This window comes from Talpa europaea (assembly GCF_964194135.1).
Source record: "Talpa europaea genome assembly, chromosome: 9".
Lineage (NCBI taxonomy): Eukaryota > Metazoa > Chordata > Mammalia > Eulipotyphla > Talpidae > Talpa > Talpa europaea.
Window position 1 is genome coordinate 116,996,251 of NC_140076.1, and position 20,619 is coordinate 117,016,869.

The window sequence follows — 20,619 nt, forward strand, 5'->3', positions numbered from 1 at the left end:
GGGGTTGCATTAATAGAGGTAGGGTGTCCCAGCGAAAGGAGGTGACTGTCCTGCCCTGCTGTCCCCTGGCCGGCCTGCCTGCGTGCCGAGGTCTGTCCTGGTGCTGGGGGCTCGTTCGGGATGTCGGCTGCCACGCCAGCACCCTGACACCACCGTTGTCCTCACAGCTGGGCGGGCACAGCAGCGGCTGAGGCCCATTCATGGAGGGGAGAGGACCGTACCGGATCTACGACCCCGGGGGCAGCGCACCTCCGGGAGAGGCGTCCGCTGCCTTTGAGCGCCTGGTGGAGGAGAATTCCAGACTGAAGGAGAAGATGCAAGGCATCAAGATGCTAGGTGAGGCCCGCTCCCCCGCCCCCACGCTCCTGGATCCCCCGCCCGCCAACCCCCATGCTCCTGGCCCACCCCTCCCCGCCCAGGCCCCTCACCCTCTGCTGCTGCCTCTCCTCTAGGCGGGGCGAGCTCCACCGTCCCCCCTGGCAGAGCCTTCCTGGGGTGGCAGGGGGGCAGGAGGGTGTCCCGACTGGCGGCTCCTACCCAGTCCTACCCTGACTGGGGCACCTCTGAGCCAAGGCAGGAGGCCTGAGTGAACCCCTAGCTCTTTGGGGACCATGGGCTGGTGTGGCCTGGAGGGGCAGAAAGAGGGTGCCCAGGGTCTGCTCCAGGTTCTGTCCACCCCTGGCCCCCTGATTTCAGAGCCTCCCCCTGCTCTGGGCTGTATTGGGTGTGGGCGGTGCCCTGTGTCTCCGCAGCTCCCGCGGGGAGGCGTTGGGGTGAACCCCGGGCCTAGTGCGTCAGACGAGGCAGAAGCAACATGTGGGCCCAGCACGGACAGAACCAGTGCGTCCACTGACCCTTCGCCCCTTCCGTCCCCTTGTCCTCAGGGGAGCTTTTGGGGGAGTCCCAGGTGGAAGCGTCCAGGCTGCGGCAGAAGGCGGAGGAGCTGGTCAAGGACAGCGAGCTGCTCTCGCCACCCTCGTCCTCCTTGTCCTCCTTCGACCAGCTGGCCGAGCTCCCAGGTACGGGAGGGGGCGCCCTCTGCTCCCACGCCCCCCTCGGAGGCCCAGCACTGTCCTGCCCATTCCGGAAGGCTGTCTCCCTTGCTTCTCAGACGCAGACTGTCCCCCCGCGCCGAAGGAGCTCCCGGCGGCCTGTCCGTCAGTGGCCAGGCTGTTGGGCTGGCCCCAGCGGTGGCAGCAAGTGTGGCGTGGGCCCAGCTGCCTATTTACATGCCAGACGTGGCAGCTGGGCCTTGGAGGGGCCGCGCTCAGGCCTGGCCCCTCCCTCGCCAAGGCCGGGGGACTGGACGGGCCTGTTAGCCTGCTGGGTGTGGCTCAGAGCCAGGTGGCCGGCTGCCGAGCCTGGCCGGCATGCGGACTGAGGTCCCATGTGGCCGGTGGGGGTCGCTGGTCGGGGTCCAAGCCGGCCAGGGTCTGAGCCTCAGGGGCTGGGCGGCAGCTTCCCACGTGGCCTGGGTGTGCCTGGTGGGTGGACGAGTGGCAGGCGTGTTGGTCTGGGTCCGGGCCGTGCTCGGACCCGGCCATGTCCAGCAGCGCCCCCCACTGCACTTCCTTGACTTCCAGGAAAGGACACTGCTGTCCCGGCACCTGCTGCCAAGCCCGCGCCCGCCGGCGTCCAGCCAGAGCCGGTCCCCAAACCACCGTCCAGCGTAAGTGGCGTCTGTTGCGGTGGCTGGGCCGGCAGCACAGAGGGGGCAGAGCAGGGCCTGGGTCCAGCCGGCCTCTGCGCCGTCAGGGAGGTGCTGGTGGGGGGCCCAGGGAGAGCGGGGCCGGGCCCATCTCGGCTGTGGGCCCCGAGAAGGGGGAGGCCACTTCCTGGCTGCTCCTGACGCCCCTCCCCTTCAGGCCACCTCCTCTGAGTTCGAAGTGGTCCCCACGGAGGAGCAAGCTTCCCCACCCGAGAGCAGTGGCCCCCCCGGGAACACGCCGGTGAGTGCACCGTGGTCCCTGGCGTCCTGACCCCCAGGCTCAGCCGCCTTGGGACCCGGAGCCACCGGGGACGCTCAGGGACAGTGGCAGGGGCCGCTTCTCGCTCACGTATGCAAATCCCCGCTGGTGGCTTCCCCACCTCACCCCAGCCTGGCCACGTGTGCGCCCGGCATTCCCCAGCCCCGGCCTGCTCAGGCCCATGGCTGCCCTGACTCAGCGCGGGCCCGGCCGGTCAGGGAGGTCAGGAGCGCCCCAGCCCCCGGCCCACCCCGACCCCCAGGTCCCCGGCCCCAGACACCCCGTTCTCGGGCCCCCCACCCCCATCCTCACGCTTGTACTAATTCACACGCTCACACTCACACCCACACATCCACCCCCCGCAGCCCTCCAGCTCTGGGGTGTCCCAGCACCTCCGCCCGTCCTCGCCCCTGCGGGTCTCCTGCCCGCTACGGCCTGCTGGGAGCCGCTGGGAATTCTGGGATGTTCTCTGGGAGCCCTCGAGTCCCCCCGCCCCTCCCCGCTCCCCCTCTGAGATTCTGGCTCCTGTGGCCCAGATGCGAGGGCCCCACCCGCCACTGAGTCTGGGCTTGGAGTGAACCAGGCCTGGGCAGGCCACTGTGTGCCGGCCAGTCCTGGCCCTCGGGCACAGGCCTCCTGCACGGCTCCCACCCCGGGCCGCTCCTCGGCCTGGAGAGCGGCCTGGTGCGGCCCGTCTGGCTCTGTCCCGGGCTCCGTCCCCCCCGCTGAGAAAGTGCTTCGCTCTGACCCTGGACCAGCACTGCCGTCCCGCAGACACGCCCTCCTGGCCGCCGCGGCCCCTCTGCCCAGCATGGGTGCCCGCGCAGGTGTGGGCGGCTGCCGGTGGGGCTTACAGAGCGCAGTGCTGGTGGCGGGTCCTGAGGACGGGCGGGGGGCCCACTGCACCCCCTGAACCCCAGGGCCGTGCCCATTCCCTGCCCTAGTTCTTGGCTTCCCAGCCTGCACCCGTGGCGCCAACGGCTGTGCTGCCACAGGTGTGCGGGGAGGCGGGCAGGCCTGGAGGACGCTCAGCTGAACCTGAGGCCCAGGAGGCCCCTTGGGCCAGGTATGTGGCCCCCTGGCCAGAGGCAGAGGCGGGCCTGCTGCCCATGGGCTTAGCTAGCCCCTCCCCTTGGGGGGGACTGGCCCGGCCTGGACTTGACTGAAGCCGGAGGGGCCGCTTCCCTGCTCCCAGCCCACACTGGCATCTTGAGCAGGCTGCTTTGCCCGAGTTGGAGCTGGGAACCTCTTGCAAGCTGCTGGACACTTGGACGGTTCCCTGGATGACACGTGCTGGACGTGGAAGCCCGTGGGGTCTACATGGGGGCCTGGCCAGGACCCCTGAGCCGGAGGGCCTGTCCCTCGGGGGGTGGCCTGACTGTGCCCAGGAGTGTCCAGTGGGAGGGACATGAGGGCCGGGAGCCTCCAGCTAGGAGCAGCCAGCCATAGAGCCCGGGCCTGCCTGAGCGTCAGCCCAGGCCGGAGCCTGTTCGCTGTGGGGTGTCCCGGGCGAGCTGGGCCGGGCGCCCAAGTCACGAGCCTGTGGTCCCCACAGGCGCCGGGCACCCCACCCCGGGGGCACAGTGACCTGCGACTGCACCTGCAGCGCCTGGGGTCCTCGCTGAGCGAGTGCGCCGAGGAGCCCGACCGCAGCCAGCTCTTCACCCACCTGGGCCGCATGGCGCTCGAGTTCAACCGGCTGGCCTCCAAGGTGCACAAGAACGAGCAGCGCACCTCCGTGCTGCAGGTGAGGCCGGCGGCGGGGGGGCGGCGGGGGGGCGTCCTCCCTGCCCCAGCTCCGGGCCTGCTGGGGGCTGCCTTGGCTGCCAGTCAGGGCGGTGCTCTGGGCAAGGAAGTTGTGGGAAGGGACCTGGAAGGGGAAGGACATTGGGAAATGCCGGGTGGGGCAGCCCTGGGCGGGGCGGGGCCGGCCGAGCAGCCCTGCCTTTGGGGGAGGGCAAAGGCCGCCCTCTGTGTGCTGGCCCTGGGTGGACCCGCCCTGGGTGGACCCGCCCTGGGTGGACCCGCCAGTCATCCCCTGCTCGGGGTGCAGAGCCCCCCTGGTGCACTCTGGCCAGAGTCTCCAGCTGGGGGGCAGTCTCTGCACTGGCCTCCGCTGTCCTGTCCCCGAGCCGGGTGTCTTGACCAGCACCGTGGGTGAGGGGTTCCCTCCCCAAGCCCCTGGGGGGACCAAGCCGCTTGGCCAGCGGTTGGGAGCCAGGGCCCTCGGCTCCGTGGTCACACTTGTGTGACCTTGGACAAGCACTTGCCCTCTCTGTCCCTCACTGTCCACCTCAGTAACTCAGGCCAACGTGAGGGTTCGAAGCTCAGAACAGTCTAGAGTGTGGGAGCTGGAAAGGGCTCGCGCAAGCTTCCAGGATGCTCGTGGTCGCCTGGGCTCTGAGGCCACTGTGAGCTGGTGACCGCTGAGCTGGTGGCCACTGAGCTCGTGGCTCCTGGGATGAGGTCCGAGGCCTGCGGGGGGCCCTCCTCCCAGGTTCTGTGGTGGGGTCCTGGGGCCTCCTGGGCAGGGTCCTGTGGGTCGGGGGCGGGAGGACGTCCAGGCTGGAGGTCTGGCATGAGCAGAGGGGGGGCAGAGCACTCGGGGAGGGGGCACCTCTGCTGAATGCAGGGCCTCGAAGGGCGAGGCCACAGGGGTCACTGCCTGAGGGCTGGGGGCAGGAGGACAGCGGAGGCCCGCTCCGTGTCAGCGGCGCTTACAAGGGGCTCTGGTAACTGGGGGGGACTTGCGAGACTCAATGGCTGGGCTGTGAATCGGGGTCCACACCGGGACTCCTAGGAGGGGTCCTGCACCCCCACTGTTTTTCCTCAGCCTGTTTGTTTCTGTCTGAGCCCCGCTCCTGGCTGGCTGCCGGCACAGCGGGTGTGAGGCACGTCGCCAGCTGGTGCAGGATCTCCGTGCCCTCCACACTGCTCGGGCCAGGGCACAGGTGCCCAGAGGCTGCAGGGGCCCCTGCAGTGGTCCCCCGGGGCTCGCCCGCTCCCTAGCGGCCTGGCCTGGACGTCCCAGGCCTGCCCCGCGTCCACCCCGGCTCTTGCTTCAGCCCACTCACATTTCCGGGCCACGATGACTCTGGACTCAGTGGGCTCTCGTGCGGCGTCTGTCCTTCCCTGCCCGATTCCTGCAGGTCCAGCCCCAGGTGCCGGTGTTAGTCAGCGGGCGGGGCCGGGCTGTGGAACACTGGAATCTCCCGGAACAACAAGCCTTGGGTTGGTAGGCGGCCAGTCTATGCCCCCGCTCCTCCGGGACTGGGCGGAGGGCCGGCCGCATCCTATGGACATGGCAGCCCTAGCCTCAGGAGGCCCAGTGTCCCTTCGCTGAGTGACGCGGGGCAGGGTGCCGTGGACGCCACCTCCCCCCTGGCTGGCCGGCGGCCGAGCGGGCTGTGGCCAGGCCCGGGTCGCAGTGCTCCGTGGCTCGCAGGCTTGTGGGGTGGACGCTCAGACACGCCGGCCCAGCTGCTCTCTGCCTGTCACTGTCACGATGCCAAGGGGGGTCAGAGGGCTCCTCGGAGGAGGTGACTTCTAAGCCGAGCTGTGAAGCAGGGACAGGAATCAGCAGAGATGGGGAGGGGAGGAGGGCACCGAGCCTCTGACTTGGGGGGATGGAGACTGACTTGGGGGGGTGGAGACTCTGACTTGGGGGTGGGGGGACGGAGACTGTGACTTGGGGGACCGAGCCTCTGACATTTTAGGGCCGGAAGCCCTTGGTCAGCGTCCCCGTGGCTGGCTCCTGGAGCAGGGTGACCAGAGGGCCCGGGCTGGGCCTGGGGTTTGTCCCCGTTCTCCTGAGAGACCTGGGCCGCGGCCTGCCCCTTCCCCCCACATCTGGGGTCGTGCACCTCACCTCACCCCAGCACCCCGCCTGCAGACCCTGTGTGAGCAGCTCCGGGAGGAGAATGAGGCCCTGAAGGCCAAGCTGGACAAGGGCCTGGAGCAGCGGGACCAGGCTGCCGAGAGGCTGAGGTACGGGCGGCGAGGCGGGCGGGAGGGGTCTGGCTCCTTGCTCTGGGTGGGACGGAGGTGCTGAGGCTTTGATGCTGCCCTCGGCCTTCTCTCTGGGGCCCTGGCCGTGCCCCCTGACCCTTTCCTGCCCCAGAGAGCCGGGCGTCCAGCATCCTGGAGCTGTGTCAGAACCTGGGCACGCCCCGTCCCTGTGGGCGGCCTCCCACGGGGTCAGGGCGGTGGTGGGAGAGCTGGACGTGTTGCCCGGTCACCATCGTCCTGCCATCCTCCTGGGGCCTGCGAGCCCCTCTCCTGGGCCTGAGTGTGAGTCGGGGTCTCTGAGGGTCGGACTGTCGAGGCCAGGCTGTGGAGTCTGCGCTTCCAGCACCCCCGGGCATGAGCCTGGGTCTGGTCTGCCCGCGGAGTCTGGAGCCTGGAGACAGTGATGCAGCCCCGGGCAGGCAGGTGGTCCCACAGCTGTGTGACGCGGGCCTGTGCCCACGGCCGGCCGGAGGAGGGGTGCGGACATGCTGTGAGGGGACGGCCCTCCTGGGCTCCCTGCGCGAGCGGCTCTCATGTGTCTTCCGCGCGCTGACACAGCCCGGGCACCGGCCTGCGACTCGTCGAGAGGCACCGTCACCTGTGTCACTTGTGATTTAAAAGGGTTGCAAGGAAAGGCTGGGACGAGCAGCAGGGCGCAGCCCCGGAGCCCCGGCGCGGGGCCCTCCCCTGGACGCAGGGTGGTGCTCAGCCCCAGGGTGGCTGCCCCCCTCTGCAGGGGCCTGGGGAGGCTCTTTCGCCGGTCTGCACCCAGCGGGGGCCCCCAGGCCCTGAGGCCCCTGGACAGACACCCACTGGTCAAACTGCCGGGGGCCTCGGGTGGCGGGGCCCTGCTCGCCGGCCCTCAGCAGCACGGCCATGGTGCTGGGCCTGAGGCCCGGCCGCTGACCGAAACCACCCGTGATGCTGGTCTGCCCTGCGCAGGGAGGAGAACGTGGAGCTGAAGAAATTGCTGACGGGCAGCGGCGGGGAGGGCCCCTCCGGGCAGCCCGGCGCAGCCAGACAGCAGCAGGTGTGTGCGGGGGCCTCGGGTATGTGGGGTTCCTGCCCGCCAGCTGCCCTGAGATGCTGGTGCGGGGGGGCCTGGCGTCCTATCCCCTGTCCTGCCTCAGCCCTGGGACCACGGTCAGGGCAGGCGCTGTGACCCCTCAGCTCCATCGCTGCACATTTCCAAATATGCCCCAGCCCTCCAGGCTGCTCCCAGAGGGCAGCCCCCAAAAGAAGGCCGAGCATCTGGGGTCTCCTGGCTGCTCGGGGGTGCTTGATTGAAGCCCCCAGGGACCCTGCTGAGCCCTGGCTGTGCCTGGAGGGGCCCCTCCTGCCAGCCCTCCCCCCGCGCCCTTTCCCCCCCCCCCCCCCCCGCAGCCCTGCCCTGCCCTCTCCCCTGCCTCAGCACTGAGCCTGGCCCTGCCCACATCCCCCCTGTAATGGGGTTGATGACTGCGGCAGGGCTCCCGCCTGCGCACACCCGGGTAATGGCGGTGATTAGCCTAACCGCTCTGTTCCCTCTTGCTGTGTGGGGGATCTGTCTGGACCTCCTCCCAGGTGCCCCCACCTCTGCCCCAGGGCCAGACTTTGCTCCCTGACCCATGTGGAAGGGTCACAGGAATAGGCAGGCAGGCTCTGTCCCCTGATGTCAGGAGCCAGGTGTGGGGGAGACGCTCAAGGCTCCCCTGCCCCTGGCTCGCCCCCTATGGCGGCCCCTGCATTCACAGAGCCCCTCTGGCCCCGCTGGGTCTCTGGCCCGCTGCCGTGGCCCCAGGCTCAGGGCAGGGAAGGCCCTTCCGCAGCGGCCCCCTCCCTCCCCCTGCCTCACCCTCCCTTTCTCAGCCCAGTTTTCTAAACACACTTGTGGGGTAAACCCTGCGCGAATGTAAACAGCTCTGGCCTTGCAGCTGGAGGGGTCGGCTGGCGTGGGGGCACAAGTTGGCGCCGGGACAGGGGCGGCGTGGGGCGAGGGGGCAGCCAGCCCGATGGACTTGCTGAAGGGGCGTGTCCTCTGCAGGCCACTGTGACTGCGGTGAAGGCCCCCGAGAGGGGGTCGGTGGGCGCAGCCGAGAAGAAGGTGAAGCTGCTGGAGCAGCAGCGCTCTGAGGTGGGTAGAGGCCGGGGCCTCTGGCCAGCCAGGGCTCTGTAGGCGCGGTGGCCGCTGGACCCTCTGCCTGGGGCGGGGCCTCCTCGCCAGCTCTGTGTCCCAGTCAGCCGCCTGCCCGGGGCTCATGCTGGGGGGCGGGCCTTGGGGCACAGCCTAGAGTTGTCGGAGGGTTAGGAGGCCCTGAGGTTACCCCGGGTGGTGGAGAGGTGTGGCTGGGCACGGGGACCTGTCTGGCTCTGTGGACTGTCAGCACAGGGGAGGCGCCCCCACATGGGGGCCCCTCAGACCCTGGGGTCCCGAGCCCCTCCCAGCATATCTGAAAGGCTGGCCAGTTGGCCGGCCGTGATACCATCCACTCCGTTCCGTGGCCAGGGCTTCCTCCTGAGGATGTGGGGCAGCTGCCCCCGCACCCCCTGGGCCCTGCCGCTCTGTCTGGGCCTTGGCTCGCTGGCTCGGGGCTCGGGCAGGGCAGGGGGCCGGCATGTTGCCGAGGAGAAGCCGTGGGGAGGAGGCCTTCGGGGCCTCGGCTCTCTGTCCCTCCTGCTCTCTCCGCTGACCCGTGTCCCCCGCAGCTGCTGGAGGTGAACAAGCAGTGGGACCAGCACTTCCGCTCCATGAAGCAGCAGTACGAGCAGAAGGTGAGGCTGGGCCCCCAGGACCGGCTGCGCATGGGCCGGCTCCTCCCGGGTGGCCCTCCAAGCCCCAGCCTGGCGTCCACCGCCCCACGTGCCCTCCCTCTTCCCGGCAGATCACGGAGCTGCGGCAGAAGCTGGCGGAGCTGCAGAAGCAGGTGACCGAGCTGGAGGCCGAGCGCGAGCTGAGGCAGCGTGACTTTGACCGCAAGCTGCTCCTGGCCAAGTCCAAGATCGAGATGGAGGAGGTGAGTGCGGGGCCGAGACCGGGACCCAGCTGTCCCTCCCGCTCCGCTGCCTGGCTGGGGCTGCTGGCTGGGCTCCGTGTGGGCCCTGCATGGGGTCCGGCGTGGGGTTGCCAGCCAAAGACAGGAGCACCCCCGCCCCGCCGTGCCATCTCCCATCCAAACATGGAGAAAGCTGGACGGGCTCTTGCTCCGTGCGCTCTGTTATCATGCAGAGCCTCTTGTTCACTTAAAGTCTGGGCACCCTCAGGGGGCTGCTTGAGAGGACAGGTGCTGCGTGGCCCCTGGTTGAACACATGCAGAGAAGAGCTAGCTGCTTAAAGGGAGGCTGGAGCCCAGTGGCCTCCTCTGCGGGACCATCCTGGGACGGGGTTCTCCTGGTACCAGGCCGGGAGGGTCAGGCTGAGCACCCAGTCCTGCGCCCGTGGGCAGAGGTGCTGACCCCCACTCACAGGAGCCAGCATGCAGGTGTGTGTCCAGGTGGCTCGGGGACCAGAGAGAGGGGCCAGCTTCAGTCCTCTGAGGGGTGGCTGGTCCTGCTGAGGCCCCTGGGGGTCGGGGTCTGGAGCAGCTGCCACTCCAGATCGGTCTGGAGCTGCGTTTTTGTCTTGGCGTCTCCATGGGGCTGCAGCAGAAGCCTGGGCTGCGGCGCAGAGGGGCCCGGCTCCCTCCTACAGGCATCTGTCCTGTGTCAGCCGTCCAGGTCCCTCCCCAGCTGGGAGAACTTTCTTCTATCCGTGCAATACCATCCTCACGTGGAGACACTTTCTGCCCGTACCACCTTCATTGCTCTCGGTGTCTCCCCTGCCCTGGGCGCAGGCTGTCCCGTGGCGGGTCTTTTAGGGGTTCTCAGTGCTTTATCACTGGGAAGGACACAGGGGACCCTGTGCAAGGCAGTGGGAACTGACTTCTCTGCTGGAGAGTCACAGACAAGACAGCCCTGGCGCCCGTGTGCCCCCGAAGCCACGGCGACTCGTGCTACGAGCCCCCCCCAGCAGGCTCAGACTGCGCCAGGCCAGCTGGCTGTCGGGCAGCTGGTGTCCACCCACGGGGCCTTCCACCTCAGCGGACAGGACACCTGACCCCAGGGCCTCGCAGGGTGCCCGTGGACATCATGGGTGACGGGTGGGGAGAGGGACAAGCTCCGCTCACCCTCCTTGTGCCCTGCAGACTGACAAGGAGCAGCTGACCGTGGAGGCCAAGGAGCTGCGCCAGAAGATCAGGTACCTGCAGGACCAGCTGAGCCCCCTTGCCCGGCAGCGGGAGTACCAGGACAGGGAGATCCAGCGGCTCAACAAGGTGGGTGTCCTAGTGGGTGCCCTCCGTGCCCCCTCCTCCTCCCTGGGGTCAGTGCAGACCCGGCTCCCCTTCTCCTAACCTTCAGCTTGTTGAGCTGGTGGGAGGGTGCGGGTGGTGGGGGGCGCCCTGCTTCCCTGGGACACCCAAGCCCCGCTCCCGCTGGCTGCCCCCCCTCCCTCAAGCCGGGCCCGCCCACCTCGGGCCCCACCCACTCACTCCTGACCTGCCCTGTCTCCTGGCGGGGGATGCAGGCAGGTGCACGCCCCCGGCCCCAGGCTCCCCTTGCGCTAAGGAATTTTCACTGGAGCGGAAAGAGCGCAGCCCCGGGGACCGCACCCTTGAGAAGTGGGGTTGGGGGACAGCACAGACCTTCCGCTGTGGGCCATCTCTGGGCCTTGGGCCAGGCTGGGGCTGGTGGCTGTCTCCAGGCCGACCCCAGCTGCTCTTAACTCCCCGGGGGCCTGGGTTTGCTCTCTGGACCTGGTCCCAACGTCCTGACCTTGCTCTATGGCAGGGGCGAGCCCACAGGAGGGCTGGGGAGAAGAGGCCTGGGGTGTCCCTTCTCCCTTCTGACGCTGCCCGCCGGGCGAGCCAGCCCTGCTGGTGGGGCACCCTTTCCGTGGGGTCCTGGGCTGATGACCTCCTGGCCCCTGGAGCCCTGCTATCAGAGCAAGCAAGCTGTCCTTCGTGGGTTACGGGGTGCAGAGACCAGAACGTCGTGCCTCCTGCTGCTCTGGCTGGGACAGGGCAGGGCCAGTGCCTGGGGGGCGCAAGGAGCCCGTCCCGTGTGAACAGGGCAGGAGGGGCAGCCTCGGGCGCCGGGGACGGGTCTCCTGAGCCTGCGGCACAGCTGTTGTGCTCTTTTCACTTTCAAAATTTTATTTGTGATGTTCCAGCCTCTTTATAGAACTGGAAAGGTGTAGCACTAAGTGAAACTAAATGCAGTCTCAGTTGGAAAGAGCTGGTGGGGCCTGCTGCTGCGCCCAGCTGCTCTGCCCCGCCCTGCTGCGGACAGCCCGCTGCTGCCCCTGAGGTCTAGAGTGGGGTGATGGTGGCCTCTTCACAGCCTGTGCATGCTCCTGAGGGCTGCACGCATTCCCTGGGACATGGTCATCATCAGGGTCATCACCGTGGGCCTGGCTCCCAGGCCCTGCTGATGGGCTCCCGCCCTCTCCCCACCGCAGGCCCTGGAGGAAGCACTCAGCATCCAGGCCCCCCAGCCGTCCCCACCCACAGCCTTCGGGAGCCCCGAGGGAGCTGGCAGCCTGAGGAAGCAGGAGCTGCTCACCCAGAATGAACTGCTGAAGCAGCAGGTGAGCGGCCCCCCGGGGTGGAGCGCCCAGGCCCGGAGGGCCCTCGCTCTTCCAGGCTCCTCCCAGCAGTAGCCCCCACGCCCCTGCGCTGCCCTGCAGCCATGGGCCCCGGGTCTCTGACGTGAGCTTTTCGCTTTTCGGATGCTGCCTTCAACAATTGTGTATTTGAAAGGGAGGTTTCTGTCCTGAGCGAGAGTCCCAACCTCTGGTGGCCATAAACCCAAAGTCGCTCGCCTGGCCGGGACCCCGAGTCTGCACCGCTGTCAGAAGTCCTGGGTAGCCCTGGGAGGGAGCCAAAGACACACAAGCGTGAAACCCAGCTCCTGGGGTCCCGGGACGGAAGCGGGCTGGCTCCTGAGGCGTCTGAGCTGGCAGCTGCCCGACTGCATCCCTCCACCCCAGCTGGGCAGCTGTGTGGGTCCTCTGCTGGGAGCACGGCTCAGAGGCCCACCCCGGTCCTGGGGCCTGGCCTCAGCAGTTGGCGGCCTGGGCGGCTGAGCGGCCACCTGCCTTTGCTTGTTAGCCGGGGAGCCTTAGTTCAAACAGACGCCGGAGCCTGGGTGTTGGCCAGAGGGGCTAGAAAGTCTGTCTGCAGCGGGGGTGAGGCTGGAGGCGCGCGGTTCCCTGCCGCCCACACCCGGCGTCCGGACCCCTCTCAGAGCTGCCCCCCACCCCCAGGTGAAGATCTTCGAGGAGGACTTCCAGCGGGAGCGCAGTGACCGGGAGCGCATGAACGAGGAGAAGGAGGACTTGAGGAAGCAGGTGGAGAAGCTGCAGGCCCAGCTCAGCCTGTCCAGCGCCCAGGTGCGGCGCGGCGTCCCCCTGCCCAGGGCCGGCGTGTGGGGGCCAGCCCTGCCCTGCCCCCTTCCCCAGCGGCCAGGCCTCCGCCAAGTGGCCCCATCACCAGGAACCTTGGCCGCTGAGCCCTGGGACCCGCCAGCAGGGGCCCCTGGTCCAACACCTCCTCCCTCCTCCCTCAGCTGAAAGCGTTCAAGGATGAGGAGAAGGCACAGGAAGCTCTCAGACAGCAGAGGAGGAAAAGCAAGGTGAGGGCCCAGGTGAGCTGCCCTGCCCGCCCGCTGCGGGCCCACGGGGTGAGGGAGCACCGCCAGGCTCCCTGGTCCGCCACGTGCCCCCAGGCCACGTGCCGCCCTGCCCGCCCGCTGCGGGCCCACGGGGTGAGGGAGCACCGCCAGGCTCCCTGGCACCGCCACGTGCCCCCAGGTCCTCTGCAGGGCACGTGCTCCGGGCACAGCCGCCGCCAGCGCTGGTGTCCTGCGTCCCACCCTCCCGCCCCCGCCTGCTCACTGTGCAGGCCAGAGTCCGACAGCCGCCTTCCCTGCAGGCCGCTGCAGACCGCTACCACGGGGAGCCCCGCCTGGAGCACCTGTGCGGGGCCTACCCCTACCCGCCCGTGGCCGCCATGGCGCCGCCCCACGGCTTCGACGACTGGTCCCAGATCCGCTACCCGCCGCCCCCGATGGCCGTGGACCACCTGCCCCCGCTCCCTGGCTCGCACCTCTTCCACCTGGTGAGCCCCTACCTGCTGGCCCAGCACTCATGGCCACCCAGTGCCGCCCGGGGGGCAGTCTGTGAGGGGCCAGTGCTGCATCCTGGCCCGTCCAGAACAGACTGGGCCGTGGGGACAGTGTCCAGGGCTGCTCTGGCCTGCTCTCTGGCAGGACCCTGGGCAGCCCTGGCTGTTGGACAGGAGGCCAGTCGGGCCCTCCCTCCCAGCCAGGCGGGGCTGGGCGGCACCTTGTGCACCTTCGCATGCCGCCTCTGCCTTCCCCGCGCCTCTCCGTGCTGTTCCTCCACACAGCTGCTGTCTCCTGTCCTGTATCTACACCTGCCGGCCCGGGACTTCACGCCCCTGGGCAAGGGTGGTGCCTCCCTGCTTCTCACAGCTCATCTCAAACACCTCGGGGAGGAGAGCCACGCTGGGCCCGGCCTGGATGCCGGCTGGGCTCCCGGGGCTCCCTGCCCAGGCTCCTCACCCCCACGCCTCGGCCTCCTCCCGTGAAGGGTGCCCCATCCCGCACGGGGGCCGGCCCGCGCCGGTCACATCACTGACAGCGGCCCTGGTCTCCCCGCAGCCGGAGTACGCCTGGAGGACCCCGTATGTGGGGCCGCGCCACCCGGCCTCCCCACTGCCGGACCAACCTGTGGCCAGGCCTGTGGAGCCAGGTGAGGCCAGGCCCTGGCAGGGTCTGCAGGGCTGCCCGGAGGTCACTGCCCTCTGACCTGGGCTTTCCAAAGTGGTGTTGGGAGGGGTGAGGGGTGTGGGTGAGCGCTGGCGCCACCCCGCTTCCCCAGGCCCGGCATCTTGGTGGCCCCACGCTGGAGCCGTGCAGCAGGCGAGCGGCTGTCACGGGCCGCTCAAACCTGTCTTGCAGGCCTTTCAACCTGCAGGAGCGGGCAGAGGAGCCTGCCCGTGCCAGGCGCCGGGCCTCATACTTCTGAGGAAGGGGGTGCCGAGAAATGAGCGTGCAGGGGCCTGGGCGGGGGGGCCCAGGCTGGGTGCTGGAGAGCTGGCCAGGGGGCAGGAGCCGAGAGCAGGGCGGGCAGGAGGGGACAGGGCCAGGCCTGGTCCCACCATCCGGCCAAAGGGCCTCAGCCTTGAGAGGGCTCTGGCCTGACCACCTTGGTTGTCTGGGCTGCTCTGGGCAGAGGCCACCCTGCCCATGGGGTCTGGGGCACTTGCCAGGGGATGGGGGCAGGAGGGAGGCCCACCGAGGCCAGGCCCCTCCGAGGGTGCACGGGCTGGGGCTGGGGGCAGCTGGTCAGCCAGGCTCTTCCTGGAAGGCCCTGGACGCTGCTCTGTGTGGGGCTGCCCTGTGTCCGCGGAGCTGCCCTCGCACCTGCAGCTGGTGGCCAGGCTCCCACTCCTGGGCTGGGCTTTGGGCCCTTTTAAGAGCCTGACCTTGTCCTGGGCCTCCCGCCTCGCGGGGCCTGGCAGGGCTGGCCAGGGGGCGAGGGCGGCTCTTGGTGGGCATGTTGCATCTTCACGTCCTGACATCTGTTTATTTAGAGTCCACCAAAAATGACCGCGAGGGGCCCCAGTGAGACCAGAGCACATCGCCTCCGCCCTGCAGAGCGGCTGACCGCAGACTTTCGGAGAGCTGGGGCCGTGCGCTCCGTGGGGCCAGAGCCTGTCCTGCCTGAGCCCCTCACAGCCGGGAGCCACGGCGCCCACAGCCCCGCTGAAGGCCCCAGAGGCCACATGGGGGGACAGGCCGGGGGCGGCTGCAGTACGTCTGTCTCAGGAGGGTGTGGGCCTTCCTTTCCAGGCTTCCCCCGGCGGCGGGGGGCTCCGGGCCCTCGGGGTTTGCTGAGTTCCGTGTGTCAGTTTCTGCTTTAGGTTGTAGGTCAGGACCCCTGCCCGCCCTGCCCACCCTGCCTGAGAGCGGGGGGAAGCGGCCCTCCTGGCGGAGAGCATAGGCCTGCCCTGCCCGCGCCCACAGCCCGCACCCCAGTAGCACCCACAGCCAGGGGTGAGGGACACCAGCCAGGCCCCCCCCAGCCTAGCAGCTGGAGGCTCCAGGTGCCCAAGGTCCAGACGGCGCTGTCCGCTGGGCAGCTGTTTGCACACATCTTGGTCATAAAGCCAAGGTCGAGTTCCGCGCTGTGACTGGTCCTTCCGTGCCCGGTGGGCATGCCCCCGACCCCTGGCCTCTCCGTGTGTGGACCCCGGCCTCCTCGAGCTGCTGTCAGTGCAGCCCCGCCTCAGCCCTCACGCGGGGGCATTGTGGGGAGACAGAGGTCACAGAGAAGCAGAGGGCACCCCCAGTCGCGAGCTGCACCTTCCTCCCGCGGGGGCGCCCGAAGAAGGACACGTGGGCACAGCTGCTGTCGAGGCCTTTACTGGGCTGGTGGGGGAGCGGTGTCCAGGGCCAAGGGCAGCGCGGGAGGGCGCGTCCTGGGGGGGCTTCCCTGCCGGGGCCGGCCCGAATGCACAAAGGCCGGGCCCTCAGACAGGCTCTGGGGAGGCCCGCCACGGGGGCTTCGGGCCTCTCCTTCATGGAGACGCCGCCCCCAGGGTGGCCCGGCTGCGCTGGCCTCGGCTGCTCTGGGGAGCACCGCCGGGCGGGGAGGGGCTCGGGGCCTGCGGGGAGGGGGCACGGGGGCTCTACTGCGTGGGGGGCTCCTGCGCCGCGCGCCGCCGCATGAAGGCCAGGATGTCGGTCTTGACGGCGCCGATGGTGGTGCGGTGGTACCAGCGCATGACGGGCACGCCGTCCGGGCCCACCAGGAACTTCTCGAAGTTCCAGCGGATGTCGTGGGTCTTCATGGGCTCCCAGAAGAGGCGGCCGGGCGTGCCCAGGACCTCCGTGGTGGGCGGGCAGGCGTTCTGGGCGGGCAGAGTGGTGTCCACCACGCTGGCCGCCTCCCTACCCTGCCTCCCTCCCCTCCAGGGCCGCGCCCGCCCGCAGAGAGCCCCGGTTCCGCCCGAGGGGTCACCTTCAGGAACGTGTAGAACTTCTGCTCCTTCTCCCCGTTCACGTCCCCTTTCTCAAAGAGCTGGAAGTTGGGAACGAAGCCTCCCCCGGGGCGCACATACCTGCAGTGGGCCCCCCGAGTGAGCGCGCAGGGCCGGGCCGGGCCGGGACTGACTGCCCGGCAGCTGGCAGGCTCGGGGGGCGCGCAGGCTTGGGGGGCGCGCAGGGGCCGCCTCTTGCCAGCCGGGCGCCCTCTAGGTGACCTGGCTCTGTGCCCCTCCGCCCTGCACCCCACTCGCTGGGCGTGCTCCTGTCTGTCTAGGTGGGTCAGGGTCAGGGCCAGGGAAGCCAGGCGGGGAGGGCCTGGACGCTCACTTGAGGGTGTTGAGGATCTCCGAGTTCTCGCCAGGCTCCTGCTTTCCAAACTGGTTGGAGGGGAAGCCCAGGACCACCAGGCCGAAGGGCTCGAGCTCTTCCTGTAGTGCATTCAGCTCTGGGCGGGGAGAGCAGAGCGTGGCGGCCTGGACGGACCCTCGCCCCAGAACAGCTGGCACCTGGGCCAGGGCCAGCCGGGGAGCGTGGGTCTGAGCCCCACCAGGGAGCGAACGACCCTCTGCAGTCAGCAACGCCCCCCTCCTCCCCCCGGCCACAAGGTCCATGCACCTGGGGCCTCCGCCCGCTGCTGCCCCTGCCTGTCTCGGGCCCCAGGTCCTCCACCCCCTGCCCGGGCGGCGGCAGCTCAGGGAGGCAGCGGGCGAGCGGGATCTTGCGGGATGTACTGAGGGCACCGAGGCTAGGCCTGGCCTCCCGGTTGGGGGGGCGCGCAGGGCTGGGCGGGCTGGGGCTGGTGGCCGGGCTCCCCTTGCTGGCAGCCGAGGGCTGAGGGGCAGGGGCTGCTTACCGACGTACTGGCTCGTCAGGCCTCAGTAGCTGGCCACGTTGACGAAGAGCACGTACTTGCCGGCGTACTGCTTGAAGGGGATGTACTCCTCCCCGCCGATGGTGAGCGCCCCGAACTCGTAGATGGTGCCGCTCACGCTGGGGTAGCAGTCCGTCTGCAACGGCAGGCATGGTCAGGGAGCCCCTGGCCCAGTGCCCCCCGGCGGGGCTGGGCCCCGCCCGGGCCTGACCAGCACGGGCCTAGCCGGGCCAGCTGGCAAGAGCCAGGCCTGAGCGGGCTGGAGGCGGGGGCGGGGTCACGAGACCTGGCAGCAGCAGGGAGGCCTGCCAGGGAGGCCAGGGATCTGCTGCTGCAGAGGGGGGCTGGAGCTGGCGCTGTTGGGGAGTCCCGGGGGTGCGTCCGGTGATGGCGCCTTCCTCTGCCCGCTGCTGCTCCAGCCAACTCCAGACAGGGGTGCCCGTGGGGACAGGGGTCCTGCCCCGGCACCCTCCTCCTGGGTGGACAGCCTCAGTTTCCCCACGGTGAAAGAGCATTGGCTGAACGGCGGCAATGCTTAGCAGGGAGGCCTGGATGGCCGCGTCTCAGGGGAGAGGGCGCTGCCCACCCATCTGGTCTGGGCAACTCGAGGGTGTCCTTGCTGCTTGACCCCCCGGGTCCCTGTGGCCACACTGCGAGGACATGGTGAGGCGCAAGCGGCTGGGGTGTGAGCTGGCCCCGGAACGAGGGCTGCACTGGGAAGATGTCCCCCCGACCCCCCGGGAGAGTTCCCCACCACGCCACGGGGGGCTAGACCGGCCAGCGGCTAGCGGTGTGGCCCAGGCTGGGGGGAAGTGTCTCTGTCTGGAGCCACTGCAGGCTGTGGCCCCCCATGTGCCTGCTTGGCCTCACTCCCCTCAGCGTGGGCGGGAGCCCAATGACCCCGAGTCCAGTGGCTGCTGTGGGTACCTACGGCCTGCACTGGCCGTTCTCCAGCCCCTGGGCCTCCGAGGCCCCGGGTGGGGTCAGATCCACCTCCAGAGGCAAACACCCAGCACAACAAACACCAAACGCGGCCAGCTGGCCCGGAGGCCCGCATCCGTCCACTGACCTCCCTGCACCCTCTACTGCCCTCCCCACCCCCTCTGGGGAGGAAGCCGAGAGGGTGTCCGCACACTGGCTGCTCCTGCAGCAGGAGTCCGCGGGGGCGGGGTGGGCCTGGGGAGGGGGCTGCGGGCTGCGTGGCCCAGGCAAGGCCCTCTCTGTGTCAGGTCTAATGGCAGCAGGGAGCCAGCTGCCCCCAGGGCTGACTGCCCCCCCCCCTTTGCAGGAGGTGACGCCCCGGGGGGTCTCGCTGAAGGACCCCCACTGGGTGGGACAGTGATTTTTCTGCCAGAGCTGGGAGAGGCTGGAGGGTCCCAAGTCACCAGGAAGGGTCTTCCCTGCCCCCCAACTGGTAGGAAGGGAGGAAGGACGCTTTCCCTGGGGCCAGCATGGCCGGGGCCGAGGGGTCAGGGTCAGAGGGCGGCCCACGTGATGGGCACAGGGGTTGTGTTTGGAGCTGCCCCGGGCCCTTCAGCCCTGGCCGCCAGCCTGGGTTCCATGACTCGGTGCCACCGGGTTTGGTCACCTAGAGACCAGTGGTTACTAGGCTCCCACGCACGTCAGCAGCCGCTGCTCCCCTGCGGAGTCCTTGTGCGGGCAAAGGCAGGGACAGGCAGGCAGGGAGACCGGGGCTTTGTTCGCTGGCCCTTCCCCCAGGTGGTCACCTCTGTTCCAGCCTGTCCCCCACCGCTGCCCCTCGGCGAACCAGAGCGGGGTGAGGTGGGGGTTGACTCCCAGATCCGGGTGACACCCGGCGCTCTGCTCTGGGAGCAGTGGTGCGCGTGGCCAGGCTGTCCGCGGCGAGCTGGCTGGCAGTGTCCCGGGAGATCACACCTCATCCCTGACTCATGGACTCCCTGCTCCCGCCTGCAGCCCCCCAAGCTAAGAGGACAGGGCTGACTCCACCCCGTCCTCCCGCCACCTGTCTCCCCTGCCCCAGGAGCTCCCGAGCTGGGTCGGGGGAGACTTGAGGAAGCGGCTGCACAGCCGAGTCTGCAGGCGGCCAGGCTGAGGCTCCGGGCTGGGCATGAAGGGGCCTCTGAGGCCTGGACACAATTCAGGAAGCAGAATCCTGGCCCCAGAAGATCTTAGAATAAAGACCTGAGGTTTCAGAAACAGAAGCTCAGGCTTGTGCCTAGGTAAGCCCGCGCGTGTGGGTGGGGCCCGGACACCCGCTGGGTCTGGCCTCGCCTCCCTTGGGGCAAGCACCCTTGGCCCGTGCGCCAGGACACGCACTCCCCGGGCCGCCCCTTCCTGGTCCCTGCGCCCCCTTTCCAGCCAAGGTCACACCCTGCTGGGGGCGGACCAAGTCTTGGGGGAACCCTGCCCGTCCTGAGCCGTGACCCCCTCTTCACGGAGGGATAGCGCGGGTCTGTGGGCGGTGGGGGTGAGCCTGCCTGGAGCAGGAGGCCTGCGGAGAGCAGCCCCGGATTCTGAGCTCCCGCACTCCTCTGAGCCATCACCACCTGCAGATGGGGAAACTGAGGCCCAGGAAGGGGCAGGGGTCTCGACAGGGCCCCGTGGTGTGGCTGGTGCACGGCTCTCCCTGCCTCTTCCCTTGAGGCCCAGAACCGCCTCTGTCATTCTTGGCACAAGCGCATTCTGGAGCGTTCTTCAGGAGCGAGCCACACATGCCCTCCTCTGCGGTCAGTCTCCCAGGGCCTTGGCCGCCACCCAGGCTGGGCTGCGGGGTGGGGGGGGGGGCGCACACCCTCAGGCCCCGTGGAGGCGCTGCTAGGCACGGCTGCGTGTGGATGTGGCCACGGGGAGCACCCCTCTCCGCTTCATCCTTCTGGCCCCCAAAGCTGGAAGCACCGGGTCCACGTGGGGCGGGCCGCCCAGGTGAGGGTCCCCACGAGCAGGGCGCTGCCCCTGCCGAGGGCGCTAGGCAGAGGGGCCTCTCCCGGGAGCGGGCACCTGCGGCACGCTGCGGGCACTCACCTTGGACTTCTCCTGGCCCCGGCAGAGCGGCGCGAGCCCGGCCAGCAGCAGCGGGAGGAGGCAGGGCGCGCGCAGCAGCCGGGCCATGGCGCGGGCGGGCTGGGGCTCGCGAGCCGCCCGAGGTCCGCCGTTGGTGGGTCAGCGGGGCCGGCGCGCGGGGCCCTTTCAGGCCTGGCGAGGGCCAATCCGCGGCGGGCCGGGGTCGCGCAGCCAATGGCGGGCGCCTGGCCTCCCGGGGCGCGGCTCCCGCCCGCCGTCCCGCCCTCCAGCCGCGGCCGGCGAGCCCGCCCTGCGCCGAGGGGCGTCCTGCGCCCGAGACCCCCCGGCGCGCGGAGCGCCCCTGCCCGCCGCCCCCCGCGCCCCCCGCGGGCCGGAGGGAGGTGGAGGGGTGCGCGCCCCGCCCGCGCGGCCGAGGGCGGGTTTCCAGGGCATCTCCGCGCGCTCGTGCTGGAGAGACCAGGTGTCCAGCGCGTCCCGGGGCCCGGTGGGCGGGGAGCCCTGGGGTGGCCGGTGGTCCTGACCGCGGGGCCCCGGTGCGCCCGGGGTGCAGGACGGGGCTGGACGTGGGTCTCCCAAGCCCGCAGGTTCCGCCAGGGCTTCTCAAATCAGCGTCAGACCCACGCAGGACGGCGCGGGGCCCCGGGGCCCACTCAAGGGGCTTCATCCACCGGTGCTGCCCCT

General features: G+C 69.8%; 2 protein-coding genes across 3 annotated transcripts; one reads left to right on the forward strand and one right to left on the reverse strand.

Moving 5' to 3' along the window:
• Window positions 1-200: 200 nt before the first annotated feature.
• On the forward strand, window positions 201-15,285 carry TNIP1 (TNFAIP3 interacting protein 1; the record flags this gene model as incomplete). Its single annotated transcript, XM_084243118.1, has 17 exons — window positions 201-336; window positions 885-1,019; window positions 1,584-1,669; window positions 1,866-1,949; window positions 3,523-3,714; window positions 5,860-5,954; window positions 6,918-7,005; window positions 7,999-8,088; window positions 8,661-8,726; window positions 8,837-8,968; window positions 10,136-10,264; window positions 11,449-11,577; window positions 12,256-12,381; window positions 12,558-12,623; window positions 12,923-13,108; window positions 13,674-13,764; window positions 14,609-15,285. 17 exons carry the CDS (start codon window positions 201-203, stop codon window positions 14,641-14,643), a joined length of 1,866 nt encoding a protein of 621 aa, XP_084099244.1. The 3' UTR covers window positions 14,644-15,285.
• A 154-nt stretch (window positions 15,286-15,439) lies between these two features.
• Window positions 15,440-20,025, reverse strand: GPX3 (glutathione peroxidase 3; the record flags this gene model as incomplete). Of its 2 annotated transcripts, none has more annotated exons than XM_084243279.1 (5): window positions 15,440-15,928; window positions 16,039-16,138; window positions 16,392-16,509; window positions 16,918-17,071; window positions 19,939-20,025. In XM_084243279.1, 5 exons carry the CDS (start codon window positions 20,023-20,025, stop codon window positions 15,707-15,709), a joined length of 681 nt encoding a protein of 226 aa, XP_084099405.1. In that variant the 3' UTR covers window positions 15,440-15,706. The 2 variants fall into 2 exon arrangements, with proteins under 2 accessions (XP_084099405.1, XP_084099404.1); XM_084243278.1 differs by having other exon boundaries at window positions 16,392-16,629.
• Between the last annotated feature and the right edge of the window lie 594 nt (window positions 20,026-20,619).